The sequence below is a fragment of the Xiphophorus couchianus genome, chromosome 4 (genome assembly GCF_001444195.1).
Source record: "Xiphophorus couchianus chromosome 4, X_couchianus-1.0, whole genome shotgun sequence".
NCBI classification, from domain to species: domain Eukaryota; kingdom Metazoa; phylum Chordata; class Actinopteri; order Cyprinodontiformes; family Poeciliidae; genus Xiphophorus; species Xiphophorus couchianus.
Window position 1 is genome coordinate 36,106,354 of NC_040231.1, and position 15,769 is coordinate 36,122,122.

Sequence of the window (15,769 nt, forward strand, 5' to 3'; positions counted from 1 at the left end):
AGCTTGTAGACTGGTTGATGTTATCCTCTGCTGTATCCTCTGTCCTCTGCTGTATGCTCTGTCCTCTCAAAACTTGTCTTTAGTCAGAGCCTTAAGTTTTTCTAAAGGTGTAGCAGAGACAAGATCTGTGACTCTGAACCAAACTGATATCTAAATAACATTTGAATCTTAGTTTGACTTCTTTGGGTCTCAACAGGTTGTTCACTGAGAAAAAAAACACATTTGATATGCATTGCTATTTACCAGTCATTTTTGGTCTTGCAGCTTGAACACAATAAAAAAAATTTTTAACCACATTTTACATTATAGTTCACTGTAACTTTACCGACTGCCCCAAAGTTGCTCCTAAGAACTTTCCCAATTTATGGGCCTCTCAATAATGAAATGGGATTTGCTAACTTCCTTGTACGCTTTCTGGAGAAAGCTTCTAACTCTTCCATTTTTTTGGCCAGTGAGCAAACGTTTCCCATTATGACAGTGGGTATGCAGGGCTTGAATCTCTGCTGTTTAGACGCCATCACACAAAATGCAACGAAGCCCAAAGGCCGGAAGCAGCTTGTAAATCAAAATATATATGTTTGCATAAAAAATACAAGTGTGAATCTTGTTCTGTGCATTTGTAGACATTGCTTTGTGTATTTGTGAATATTGATAATGTTCTAACTCCATATTCAGCTAACTGTTAAATATGGAGAATCATTAGACACAAGACAATGATTATAAATTCAGCAGCACATCCACATCAAATTTCCTAAAAATGAAAATAAACAAGTCCTGTCAAGTCCTGAAAAAACTATCAATTGACAAAATTTCTATTTTCATCAACTGAATTAATGGAGTGAAATTTCATAAAGGGAAAAACACCGTTTTGGGCAATAAAAATCATCAGAAACAAAGTGGGTTTACTGTATTGAATGCAAGTACCTTCAGTTGCTTAGTTGACACTTTGTTTGTTCAGGTTCAAACCCATGATGGAATACCCTTCAACCAGACAGGAGATGTCATCTACAAGATCAGCAAGGACTATGGTTTTGTCTGTCTCAACAAGGACCAGATTCATGGCCTATGTCACAACTATCAAGTCAGATTCCTCTGTGGAAAACCTGGTAATTTTCTCACCTGCTAACATTGCCTTTGAACATTCAAACACTCTCAACCATAAGGAGTGTAGTACTGTGCAACAGTAGATCTGGTTTGTCTTTTAATAACTATAAATAATTTCCATTATCCAACTCCCTTACCACCCCCCATCAAAGTAGATGGAGGCAACTTTCACTGAATATTATTTTCTGATTAATATTACAATCATTATTGTTGCTGTCTTGATTTGTATTGCAGTTTCTGTATTTATCATGAAAAGTCATTAAAAGAAAAAAAAAACACATTACTGAATTATTATCTTCTCAGAGGAATAAAAAGGTATGTGAATAGAAATAATTTTGCAGGTGTCTATGAAAAATGCAGTGGACATTTTCTGTTGTTAGTTGCTAAGTCTTACACAAAATGGCCAGATAAAATAAGAATAAAAGTTTAAACTTTGAATTATTTGCAAAAATCTGTGCTCTAAAAAATTAAAACATTAAAACAACAACTGCAACTACAGTATGTTAATCATAGCTCTTTGTCTCTTCAGTGTTTCTGACTGTTTCTTGTGGTGCAGCTTTGTGCTGCCTTTAGGAGAATAAAATAACAGTATCATCTATAAAATTTCACCCACATGGCATTACTGTGCAAACCAGTGCTTTCAGTGAAAAAACAAAAGTTCCAGATCCTTTTAATGCCATATAAATATGGGACACAACCATGGATATTTTAAATAGACCTGTCTGTTGATTTATAGATCAATAGTTTTACTGTACAGAAATTACAAAGAATCCTAATGATTCAAATTGAAAGTGTCATGAAAAATAATATTGAAGAAATAAATAGACAAAATAAAAGCTAATTAAAAACATAAATAAATGAGAAGTTCCTTATTACTGTTATGGTGTGTAAAATATGTTTCTTCTTAGTTATAGATATGGTCTCAACAAACCCGCGGGACTGCAAAATGCCTTGCCATACCATTCCTCAGTATTTAGTTTCTTAGTTTATTCTTGCTTTTTGCTCTTCGTTCATTTCCATATACTTTCTTATTATTGGTATTATCCTTCCCTGGTTTATTGTTACGTCTTCTTTTGCTTGTCTCCTGTTATTAGTTTGCTTCCCGTTTCTATTGACACTCACCATTAATCTTTATTCATTCACCTGCTGTGCTGCCTAATCAACATGTTTCACCTGATCTGCTATTCACATAAGCTCTTGATTTTTCACTGTTCAGCGCCGGATTCTCTGTTTTTATTTCCTGAATCATATCTAGTTCATTGCTACGCCTTCCATAAGGGGACATGGAGAAAACAAAAATAAGCAATCCTGACTTATTTTCTTGAGATCCCGAGAAACGTTTTGAAAAATTGCGCGTTCTTTCGGGTGAAAAGGTTGATTTCGCAATGACGGTAGCGGGGGTGGAGTTTAAACGAGAGACACAAAGGACGATTTAAAATGTTTGCTACAATCTAGAGATGTCCCAGATGAGGATATTATGCTAAAAGACATAAAGCTGAAATTGGTTTCCAATTGCAGCTTCTGATTCCACCTAATTTTTCTCTACCTTTGGTGTCTTTCATCCACTCTAGTTAAAAAAAACTACAATGCCTATAGATTATTCTGCTCTAATAGAAGCCCCCAAAAAACTTGCTAAGCCCGGTGGTCGGGGCACTGAGGCGGTCCACCGGGGTTTTGTATTAAAAGATGTTAAGTTGGCAGGAAATGTAAAATATTACTGGGTAATTATGTTAATGGAATACATTGCTGAAAATACTTACACCCACAACTATAGAATGAACAAATAAAAATAATGTAATTAAAATAAATATCAACTATTTGCATTTCTGTTAAATCCAAATGAAGTCATCAGTTAGTGAATCTAAAAACATGATGTAATGTTAGATTGTTACCATAGCAACAAGATGAAACTGTGAGTTTAATCTGATGATGTGAGCTGTTTGTTCACAAATACATCTTAGTAAGCTACAATTATAATGACTGCTTGGCCAATTAAACTATTCCCTCCTCTCAGATTTCATTAAATCCATGTTGAAACGCTGTTGTCGATGTTCTTAGCAGCAAGAGTCAAATTATGCTCAAGGCCTCATTCAACATTGGATTGGCCTTGCATGATGAGTTAGACCCGCAGCACTACGCATCTCTGCTGCTGGATATAGCGGGACAAGCAGGAGATTTAATTTAAATAGTAAGATCTATTAAATGGCTTTAATAGATCTTACATTTCGTGTCTACTGAGCGCCACAGAGACTGTTTTGGTTGCCCTGGCTTTATGGGACGGGTTGTTCTGATCTCTGCGCAGCAACTCTACCTGACTTTAAGTAGACAAAGCAATTGATATGCATTGTGTCAAAACAAACATAAAATAAAAACAAACCAGTGTGCTGCGCTAGTCAGGCTGAACCACCGCAATAACCCACCAAATCATCTAAACTTGCCATCAATGCAAGAGGAAGCATCACCAAGTTGCAAAAGAAGGTAGTCATTGCTGTAACCCCAAGGACTGGGATAAAGAGTTCAAAGCTCAAACAAGAATTACCTCACAATCAGACTGAGGTCCTAGCAAAGAAGCAGCAGCCATCCATAGCCATACAGAACCTGATAGAGGTTAGCCGCTTTAGCAGTTTAACACAACTGGTCAAGATAATTGCCTGAGTTTGAAGAGCTGAGTTAATTCACTGACTCCGCTCCATAGTCATTGGTTCCCACCGAAGCGAAGCGACATAACCCAAGTCATTTCTGAACTATTTACTTTCCACATGTCTGAGTTGTTCACCACGCTTGGTAAGTAATTTTTTTCTAAGATATGACTATTATTTTGAGTTGAGACCAACCTGTATAATAGACGTGCCACACGGCTCGGTGTTAGCATATTTAGCTTAGCATGTGGAATGTTTGTGGAGTAAGTAAAAAAAATTGAGCAGGTGAACATTCAGTCAAATTCTTAGCTAACTTAAATAGATTTGTAATAATCTGGAGTATGTCTTTCATGATCTTGAATGTCTACATGAATACTGATCATATTTATCAACCTCTCTGATCCCGATTTTTTTCTTTGAAAATCTGTAAAAGGCTTTTTCATGTTGAAAGCATATTCCGCACTGATACCAGGTGTAATTTATGCTATTATTCCAGTTGATGTGCCTTCTCATATGCATTTTGCAGCATGTTTTAATCCTTTATTGCCTTTTTTTCTAGATATTAAGAAGAGTTTGGTTGTGGAAGAATCGCCAGTCATCAGCATAAGTCCCTCTCGCCCTCTCAGCCGGTGATGTCCCTGGCCAAACTTCACGAACAGCCCAACAACCCAAAGATAATCTGTGTTAGTGAGTGGACAGCTCTTTGGGGGAGTGTAGAGAGGCCCAGTCTCTTATTAGACATTCAACAGAAACATAAACTGGGTAAGAAATGATGGCACTGAATATCTGTGAAGTCAAATCAGAAAAAAAGGAGAGAACAAGAAAAAAAGAATGTAAATAAAATCAAAGGAAGGATGTTAGGTTTATTTTAATTCCTAACCTGCGAAGAATCAACCAGAGACACAATTTACTTTTCTGCAGAAGAGGAGAGTAGACCCGAGACACGGAATACCGCTGTCAAACACTGTCTGGAATCAACTCTGCCAGATCTTTCTCTGCATTGCTCTTTATTAGAAAAACCAAGGAAGGAGGTTGGGCTTTTTCACATAGTCACACAGAGAATTTGACCAATGACCTTTTTCTACAGGGTGTTCTGGAACCTTCTGTGGACATGCCCTTACAAGGGCATGAGGCTGACCGCAACTAATCAGTTTCACATGAAGCTGATAACACAGGAATGTGCAAACGTCTCTAGCCTCCAGGCAAACATCCTAAAAATGGTTAATAGTGTACTACAAAAGAGAGAAGTCAAGTAAACATCAAACAGAATAATAATATGAAAACATAACCTTTCAAATAAACTCACAAGTAAATGAACTTAGATAATTTTTCTAACAAAGGAAGAAAAGACGTGCACTATACAGACCTTAAAGAGGGATGGACAATGGAAAAAAAGCAGAAGAGAAAGCAAAACAAAGAAGAGGGGAGTTTGGCATCTTTTTGATCAGAGATCCTGGTGAACCTGTGCAGAGCTGGATGCATGTAGATGAACGGAAAGGCAGCTGGTAAGGCAGAAACTGTGTTATGAGGTCGGACTGTTCCGGAGTTGACTGGGCCCATTAACACCTGTCATGTCTGAATTGAAAGCGTTGGATTTTGGTTGTGAAGTCTGGCATTGATTGCTTGGTGATCTTTATGATTGAACTGATTGTTGTGATTTTGGCTGGTGGACTTGGGTGGTGAGGTTAAGTTCAACTATTACTTAATTGAGGGTTGGATTAAGAAAAATAATAACTTGAAGCTATTTATATATTTGTAAATTAAATATTTATGATTAATATTGAAAGTAAACATTTGTATATTTAAATAAATGTAACCGTTATGTAAATATTAATTTGAAGTGTTGCACTTTGAAGGTTTTTACTTGTTTCTGGACTAACTGTAAAACAATGTCCTGAAACACACTGATAAATAAATGGATGATAAATGAAGAACACTGCTTGGTCCTCGAAGAAAAATGTATTAAGCATACTTTTTTTGTATTGTACAGCTGATATGTCAGACCTTTTGATAAGCAATATGTGAATGAAAGCGACATGTGAAACATGAAAGTGTAAATTATTCCATGTTGTTATATGTTTTCTAATTATGTTGCATGTTTTGAAATAAATGCATTTCAGAAAGTCATTAAATGTTTATTTTCCAAAGAATTCTTAAAAGTTCAAAATAATAAAAGGTACATTACTATGTACATTTTGGATACTCTGGGAGAGTTAATATTTAAGATCTATCACCAGGTTAGTGTTACTTGACTAACTCCAGACAGATTTGGTATTTGACACTTAATTAGAGTTCCAACTATCCAAAAAGAGTTAAATTAAGACTGTCTGGTGTGGACACTTTAAAAGTGTTGAAATCAAATCTAACAGAGCTCATTTGGGCCTGCTGGATTTGTTGTGTAGGTCACAGATGACTACAAAGTCCAGGCAGTACAGATGAGCAACGAGACAAGGAACTCAGACACCGGTAGCACAGGGAAGGCAGACATAGGCACCCATGACACAACTTTAGACTAGGATCCAACAGTGAAACGAAGACACAAGTGACATTAAATACATAGAGGGTAGTCAAGGGAAGCAAGGGACAACTGGGGGCAATCAAGTAGAAGACGTGACAACACAGGAACTAAATAAGGTCACAGAAAACCAAATCCTCACAGTACCCCCTCTCAAAAAGTCCTAAACAAAAAAACAACCCAACCAGATTGAGCGGAGGGGCGACAGACAGAGGACAAGATTCCAAAAAGAAATATAAAGAGAAACAAAATAACTCAGTCCAAACAAACAGAAACGGTCAGGGTTGAGCCTGCCGCAAAAAGTCCAGGGACGGCGACAAAAGACGCTGACCCTTCAGAGAAGGTCCAGCGATCAGTAAACAAAGCTACTGCTTCTACTCAATCTAGTCTAATCTTTTATAATTTAAAATAGCCATATTCATAACCCCTAGTGCAAAACTTAAATTAATTGAAAAAGCAACCAGAAATCAGAACAATCCCCCCCCCTCCGAAAGATCATAATAATATCAAAAAGTTATTTTACATAACTTTTACTACATACATAACTTTTACTAAGTTACTACATATAAGATTGGTCAAAACACAAAATCTGTTTTTAGGTTTTGGAAGTTTGCACTCGGTATCTAGAAAATAGATTGACACCAGGTCTTTTTGAATCCATGAGTGTGACTCTTACTCTTCTTTACCCACTTTGTAGTTCGTCCACAGGCCTCTCTCTCAATCGATATGTTAACAGACAACACCATCTTGGAGCTTAGTGATGAGGTGGTAGGTTGGAGGGCTGGTGATCAAGTGGTTGTGGCCAGCACAGACTACTCAATGCACCAAGCTGAGGAGTTTTCCCTGCTGCCCTGTCCTACCTGCATGTCCAACCAAGTGAAGATCAAAGGTAAGATACCTTTTGAGTTAAAGCAACTATAAAGACTGTGCTATAGTGTCATTCAATTAGAAATCGTTCCAAATCTTCCAATCTTTCTTTTAGAAGCAATGTAAAGATTTACATTGCTTCTAAATACATTAGAAGCAATGTATTTTTTAATCTTTTATATATCATAAACATTATCTTTTGTAAAGGGATATTTCATACAGGCTATTAATCTACATCAGTATAAATAGTTATATGTTTATTAAAATTCTTTGTACAAAGTTTCTAATTCTTTGCGCCTTTACAGAGTAATGACCTGCTTGAAGAGTTTCAGTTAATGTTAATTTTAAATTAGTCAATGATATCATTTGTATCCAATATTAAACAGGTTTATAGTACTTCCTTCTTTTACTTCTGAAATGAACGATAGCCTATCCTGGAGTGGAGCAATTACACCAACTTAGTATTTTTGTGATCACTTGGACCAAACTCTCTTTGGGTCCAATACTGAATGCAGAGGTTCTGAATGCATCTTACTCTCAGAGCACTTCTTCTGTGTTGCTGCTCTGTCGTTTCTAACCCCTAATCAGTGGCACAAGATGGAGGCCAACAGTAAGACTTTTTCTGGTCAACATTTCTTGGAGTTAATATGGCGTTCGCCTCTCCACTGTTACCACATACAGTATATACTCAATAAGAGGTATTGCTGCAAAGTCACTGACATTATGCTATCTGCTGGGGTTCCTTAGAAGGCGTTTTACTAAGTAGATTATGCTACTCTTTTTTTTAACATTCTTTATTTAAGAATATTATGAATCCAACATATATGCATATTTATATTTATACATGCTCTTACATAATACAACAAAAGAGAGAGAGAGAGAAAAGAAAAAAGGGGGGGCTCAGCAAACATTTAAATGAATTTCGGCAATTGACATTTCTTAGAAAGGTCCTCATGGGCTCCCATGAAAGGGAGGTGTACATTTCCAGTGTCTTCCATTAAAAGAGAGAGACATACAAAGGGGGCTGACAGCTTTTTATAACCCATAACATCTTTATCCGTGTCCATCCAAAGTGGGAAATAGCTGAGGTCCATACACTCAGAAAAATGTCCACTTTTACATGAAGTTTTGCTGTTATCTTTTCCATTATATACACATTCTTCAATCTTTCTTGCCATTGTTGAAGGGTGGGAGGTAAAAGCTTAAGCAAGGACAGAGTTATCATTTTCCTTGCTACTAATAGCAAGGAAAATCTGTAGTAACTGGACTTTCTCTTTCCTAATATCTTCTCCTGGGGTCAAACTCAATATATAATGCAGTGGGTTCAGTGGTGATGTGACCTTAAATATTGTTTTAATTTCTGTCTGAACCCCCTGCCAGAATGGAATCAGTACTGGGCAGTCCCAAAAAATGTGGGTGCGATCCCCAATCTGATTCCAGTTCCTCCAGCACAAATTTGTAGCATTTCTGTCGTATTTTGAAATGCTGAAAGGTGTTTGGAAGAATCTCATTCTTAATTTCCAGTGAAATTCCTTCCAACCTGCACTGTGTGAGATCTTAAAACCTTTTTCACAAATCTCCTCCCATGCCTCATCTTCAGTAACAATATTAATTTCTAGTTCCCACTTTTGCTTGATATCTATAGAATTGTCAGAGAAATGCATCTGTAAATGTTTATATAGATTAGATATAATCTTCCTCTTATTATTGTCCTCTACACATTTTATCAGAAATATTTCTAAAGGTAATGTATTTTGTTTCAAGGTAGGCCATTCTTTGTGCGATAAAAGATAATCCCTTAATTGTAAGTACTTATAGAAATCTTTTGAGCATAATCAATATTTATCTTGTAACTTAAATGACTTAAGAGTTTCTCCACTAAATAGCTGATTCAGTGGAGAAATTCTTATTAATCCTTTCTGTGCCCATCTCTGATAACCCGTATCCAGTTGTTTGGAAAAAAGTCAGTAATCTTGGCTATTTTTATTATGCTTTATATTGTTAAAGGTGCTCCCATTTTCTTCCTCACTAGAGACCAGACTCTGTATGAACAATTAATCCACTAATTTTCAATTTTTAAATCCTTCCAATTTTTTCCCTCCATAAATGGCATCGCTTCAAGAGGTACCAGTGGGCATGCACTGTTCTCCAGACCAATCCAGTTTGTCTCCTCATCCTGTAGAAGCCACTCGACCACAACACGAAGTTCTGCTGACCAGTAGTACAATTTCAGATTAGGCAGGCCAAGGCCACCTTTTTCTCTTGGACTTAACAATAATTTCCGTCTGATTCTTGGTTTCCTCCTTTGCCAAATAAAGTTATTAATAATTTTATCCAAAATTTTAAAAGTGGAGGCAGGTATTCGAATAGGTAGTGCCTGAAATAGGTACATTAATCGTGGGAGTACATTCATTCTTACTGTTTCTATTCTGTCCAAAAGGGACAGAGGAAGAATCTCCCATCTAGACAGGTCTGATTTTATTTGTGCGATTAATCTACTATAATTTCCATTAAATAGTTGCAAGGTTTGTGGTGTAATCATCACACCTAAATATTTGAATCCCCTCTTGGACCAATTAAAAGTGACCTCTTTATCTAAACCTGTAGCCAATTTCCCACCAACATCGTAGCTTCTGACTTTGTTTCATTAACTTTATAACCTGAGATTTCTCCAAAATCTTTTAAACTAGTCATAAGCCTAGGGATTGAGCTCAGAGGGTTAGAAATATACAAAATAATGTCATCCGCAAATAATGAGATCTTATGGGTGACACAACCTGTTGTTACTCCATGAATTCTAGGGTCTGTCCGTATTCTTTCTGCCAGGGGCTCGATACTGATAGCAAATAATAGAGGCGAAAGAGAATGCAGGACATCAATCCATTTGATAAAGTCTCTATGAAATCCCATTTTTGCCAGTGTGTGTTTCAGATACTGCCAGTCCACCCTATCAATGCCTTCTCAGCGTCAAGGCTGAGAAGCATTGAAGGATCCTGTTTTAGTCTCGCCACAGAGATCACATTTAAGGTTCTCCTAATATTATTTATCTCTAAACGTCCCATTATAAATCCTGTTTGGTCTGGTTCAATTATTTTGTGGATACATTTTTGAATTCGGTTTGCCAGTATTGTAGTTAAAATTTTCAAATTACAGTAGAGCAAACTTATTGGTCTGTAGGACAAGCAATTTATGGGGTCTCTATGGGAATTATAGATATTATTGCTTCTAACCAAGACTTTGGGGGTCCTTATTTTTGAGGGCGTAATTAAATACTCATTGTAATAGGGGCGTGACCTCAGCTTTAATATGCTTATAAAATTCCACAGGGAATCCATCAACTCCTGGCACTTTACTGTTCTTTAAATTTTTTATGACCTCCTCAATTTCCTGTTTTGTGATTGGATCTCTCATTGCCTTGGCATCATTTTCAGTTAATTTTGGTAACTTAGTTTCACCCAATACATTCTTAATCTTCTCTATTTTACTGTCTATTTCCTCTGAATCATAAAGTGTCTCATGGTAAGCTGAGAAAGCTTCTGCAATGTCTTTAGGATGGGACAGCATTTTCTTTGTAAAAGGATTCATTATCTTTTCTACTGTGCGATCTGCCTGTTTCTTGCGCAACTGAAATGCTAGTAGCCTGCTGGCCCTGTCAAGAAAACGGGTATGAGGTTTGAGATCTATCCAGGTACACACAGAAAAAGGTGCATGAAAGCCTGAAGGAAATAAAGCAATCTTGTGTTTTGATTTATAATGATTGAGTGTTTTGATAATGATTAAGTTGAACATGGATGGATACAATAGGTAAAATGACTGTATGTAAGTAATCACTGAATGATTCACTGAATGATTCTGAAGTGTACGAATCATGATCTGTAATAACATGACAACAATGAAATGATTAAGGTTTGATGATTTATAATAAGTAAAAGAGGTGATTAATGCTTATGATTAATGCTTAATGGAAATCAGCACATAGTTTTTAATATTTGACTGTGTTTAAAAGTTAATCAGAGGAAAGCACATAGGTTTTAATGTTAAAAAGAAAAAGGGAAAAAGCAGAAGGGGAACTTGTGAGTTCCTGCTGTCGCAAGCAGTTCTGAACAGATGGCCAGACGCACAGGATGGGTGGGGCGGTATGGTTGGCTAAGAACAACGCTGAGGAAAGGACGGTACTTTCCATCCCAGCCAGCAGACAGGAGGAGCCGAAACCACGTAAACTAACACTCCCCATACACATATATGGCAGAGAACTGTATATAAGCAGACGGAAAAGGAGAAGTTCTTGTTCTTTGTCTGCGGCACCGAAGTAGAGCTAACACGAAGAAGCAGATCGAGGAAACAACAGCAGACCACACCCTGAAGCCACGGGAAAAGCTGAAGCTTCGTGCCGCCAAAGGGAGACAAGTTCCAATCGTCCAACCCGGGTTTCTGATTCGATCGTCGGTCTTGCCTCAACCCAAACATTGCAACAGACTTGGAGAAAAGACAAAGGTTCCGGAGGGATAAGGAGTTGGGTTTTCAAAACAATTGAACCCTCTCTACTTTGCTCCTATTCTAAAGAGGATTTTCCACATAAAGGACAAAGATTCAGACCAAGGTTTTCGGACGATCCTGTTGCCAAAGATCCACCACCAACTGGGTATGAGTAGAACTCGCTTCCTAAAAAGCTATCTCAGAATCTGTGACATAGGTTAGGGAAAGAGACAGAAAGGTATGATTATACATGTTGATCTTATTACACTGCTCTTGACTTGTATACAATTGATTATTGATTTGTATGTCACATATCCCTGCTTAAGCTTGCTTAATAAATTCTTACTCTAAAATTCTAATGAGGTTGGTGGACATTGGAATTAATTGAGTCATTTAATCATTTTTTTAGTTCTTTTAATAAAGGTAAAACTAAGGTACATGGTTCTAGTAAAGAGGAGGCTTCATAATTTCCTTTGGCGAGAGTAAAATAATGACCCAGGGACTTACATCCAAGTCACTAAATTTAATCTAGCCGGTTCCAAGAGCAAGTTATATTTTAGAAAGCGAGCTACCGTTAACAGGAGTGGTTATTGGAATTACGCAGCTGTGAGGGCTACTCAGCTGACTGTTTCTTAACTGAAAAGGGTCGTAACTTCTGGATTGGAGGTAGTTAGAGCTAGACGAATCGCTTTCGACACCAGTTTAAATAGATTATCTCTTATAGATCTCTTTTAGGGTAATACCCAGGTCTTAGAGATTTTCCGGACCTGTTAGACAGAGAACTGGTCAGTAGTCAGCCCCGGGGGGTTGTGATGAAGTGGGCGGGGCTAGCTATTGCAGGATAACGGACAGCCCTATTCATGATTCATAATACTTTTGATTAGCAAACCGTAAAGCCCCCTCTGCTTTGTGCGTCAACAAGATATCTAGTGTTTGTCTGTATTCGTCAAGAGATTTTAAAGTTCTTTTTATGTTCCTCCTCCAATTGTCGTATGCGATTTTCTAACTCTACTTGTTTTTTATCGCGTTCTCTTTTGGTTTGGGATGACAAAGAGATTAACTTCCCCCTCAGCACAGCTTTTCCAGCTTCCCAAAGTTGACACTGATACTTCCACATTGTCATTATGTTCCATATACTCAGTCCAGTCTTTTTTAATTCTTTGAACTATTTCTGGATAATTTAGAAGTGAAACATTCATTCTCCACTGTTTAGGTTGTTTATTGTTCTCTAAATTTATTGTCATAACAACTGGACTGTGGTCTGATATTGTTATTGGTTCAATATGGCAATTTGTAACTTTATGTGCATCCCTCCTTAAAACAAAAAAACAGATCTATTCTGGAATAGCTTTCAAGGACTTTTGAAAAAAGATTATGCTAATCTTGAGTTGGAATTTGACTTAAATATAGTCGTGTTGACCAATTTTTTTTTAAATAGGAAATGCTATATTAAGTTTGAAATGCTTCATTTAAACATTCATATACAATTTTCTTTTAGAAATATATTTATTGAGATGTTGGCAAAGTGCAGATCAGCTATTTTTAAAGAACACTTTTCACCCATAATAACAGATGAACACATGCAACACAAACATTTGATAGTATTTACCCTTTTCTCACATCAAAAATAAGAAAACTAGAACTGTAAGCAGTCATCAATGGGGTTCAAGCCCTTCCCAGCAAGCTCCAGCGTTTCCCAACCCTGGTCCTCAAGGCACACTGCACACATGTTTTAGGTGTTTCCTTGATTCAGCCCAGATGATTTCAATTGACAGGTGTTTGCTAAACTGCAATCAGCTGAATCATTCATAGTAAAACAGGAAAAGATCTAAAACTTGTAGGGCAGTGTGCCTTGAGGACCAGGTTTAGGAAACACTGCTTTACTCCATACTCCACCCCTCTCCCCTCACACCTGGCATTGTCTCTTAGCATCTCCACCAACTTGGAAGTTTTCAGAACAGTGCTTACCCCATAAAGATGCTGCATTTACATGTCACGTTACATAAATTGATTTTATAAAAAGACTGTAAACTGTGATTTCCAATTTTTTTCACGTTTTTCCAATGTAGATGCAAATTAAAAAATTTATATAAAAAAGTTGAGTTGAGTATAAAGTTGAGTATAAACTCCAAAAATAGTCCAGATATCTGAAATAAAATAAGCATAATTCCATGCCCCTATAGTCCATGGTATTTTTACAATGAAATAGTTATTTGCTACTTCAATCAATAATGGCAGTAGATAACCAAATTATAAAAATTTATTATAAGCATAGGTACAGGTGATACATTGAGGAAACATTCAATAACAATGGGATCAATCACAGATTAACTAATGCTACGCTAGATAAATTGCGTACACCATACCTCACACCAAGTGAACAACCTCTTTTCATTGAGGATTATGAGGAAATGAAGCACTGATAATTAAAAAATCTGCTGCTACAATCGGAAACGATAACAGATAGATTGATTTGGTAACTAACAGAAAATATACGAAGCATTTTCAAACCATTCTGAAGTAATACAAAAATATGATCACACTTGTCAAAGTCGTGTTAACTCTTTTTTTGTCCCACATCTTATTGATATTTAGACAGAACAAACAAGACAACAGCTCAAGATTGAACATAAGTTGTTGGGGTGCTGTGGTAGCACAGGGGTAAAGCACCACACATGCAAGGAGGCCTTAGTCCTCGACACGGACATCACAGATTTGATTTCCGGTCTGATAACCATTGCTGTATGTCTTCCCCCTCTCTCATGACCTACTTTCCTGTCTAACCACTCTTAAATAAAGGCCACTAGAGCCAATAAAATCTTTCTAAAAAATAGACTGAATATAAGAATATGTTGGAGTATCTGGGAAGTATGTGAATACAGTGTTGACTATAATGTGCAAATGACTCAATATTAATAAGACCTACATCATCTTTCATTAGATTTAACTACTGTTAACTTCCTGTTTGAGTTCTTATGCTTTTGTTTTGAGGAGACAATTCAACAGTTCAGTTCAACTATCTGTGCGAAGGCAGGTTAACGGTAATCAAAAGACAAGATAAATCATAACAGAGCTTGTGAAATGTAGTGTTCTACTACTCGAGTTGGGATTTTATTTCAAGACCAGTCAAGATCACAACTGTAAAAATATCGCTAAATTGCCAGCATGCAATAACGTGACTTACTAATTACGTGTTTCTGTTACCCTGTCACACATCACCTCCTCCTTTCACACACGGCATTCCAACACAATTTTTATCATCATTTAGAAAAGTAGCCCAAAGAAAGCTAAACTCTGTGGACGTGATGTTAACAGAGCTAGCTGTGCAGGGACAAATTGCACTTGCTAAGAAAAAACTCTGTCACTCACTGCATTGAATAATTGTGATTATGTGAAATTAAATTAATTATATCCCAACTTCAGAAGATTTGCCTTTACCTTTACAGAGCTCTTTGGTTCCTCCTGTCTGTAGTCTGTAGCTTCTCATATTTCAGTCATCAAACCAAATTTCAGATCTACCATAACTGACTGACACCTGCTGGCCTCAAGTTTGCAACTAGCTTGTGACTGAGAAACCAGTAACCTCTCCCAGATGATGACATGTACTTGTTAGTTCCTCTGCCCATTGTAGTAGCTGATATACTGTGAAAATCCGGTAGAAATGATGCACTAATCGAGCCATGTTTACATAGAAACAATGGCTTTGTTTGTGAGACTTGCGGTCATGTGGGTCGATTGTGGGCGGAACTTGGTAAGGTCCATTAGGGCATTGCCTTAATTGCCCTAATGTCTGCATTTAATGATGCAGACAGAGGTGGTTTTGACATGGGCAATATGGGCAGCTGACCAGGGCGTTATCTTTTTTTTTTTTTGCGGCGCTAGTGGCTCGTACTTTTTCCACAGTGGGCAGACAGGAAGGAGGGTGAGCAGAGGGGGAAGACATGCGGTAAAGGTTGTCGGGACCGGGAGTCAAACCCACGACGTCCGCGTCGAGGACTAAGGCCTCCAAACGTGGGGCGTGCTAACCACAGCACGCCCCAGGGCATTATCTTTTTAGGGATAGCAAGAGTCATCCGCAGATTGTGGCAGAGATGGAAGCAAAGTAGAGTGAAGATGAGTTTGAATTCACAATGACATTGGTTACATTTATTTCAGCTCTAAGCATTTA

At 37.3% G+C, this 15,769-nt stretch overlaps 1 protein-coding gene across 6 annotated transcripts in view; it reads left to right on the forward strand.

Annotated features, from left to right (window-relative positions):
- Positions 1–15,769, forward strand: part of cemip (cell migration inducing hyaluronidase 1) — a 241,455-nt gene that overhangs the window by 105,952 nt on the left and 119,734 nt on the right. For all 6 annotated transcript variants that reach the window (XM_028015467.1, XM_028015468.1, XM_028015470.1 and 3 more), the window contains 2 exons: positions 959–1,106; positions 6,956–7,147. In XM_028015467.1, the coding sequence (XP_027871268.1) occupies positions 959–1,106; positions 6,956–7,147 (340 nt within the window). The remainder of the gene's footprint in view (positions 1–958; positions 1,107–6,955; positions 7,148–15,769) is intronic.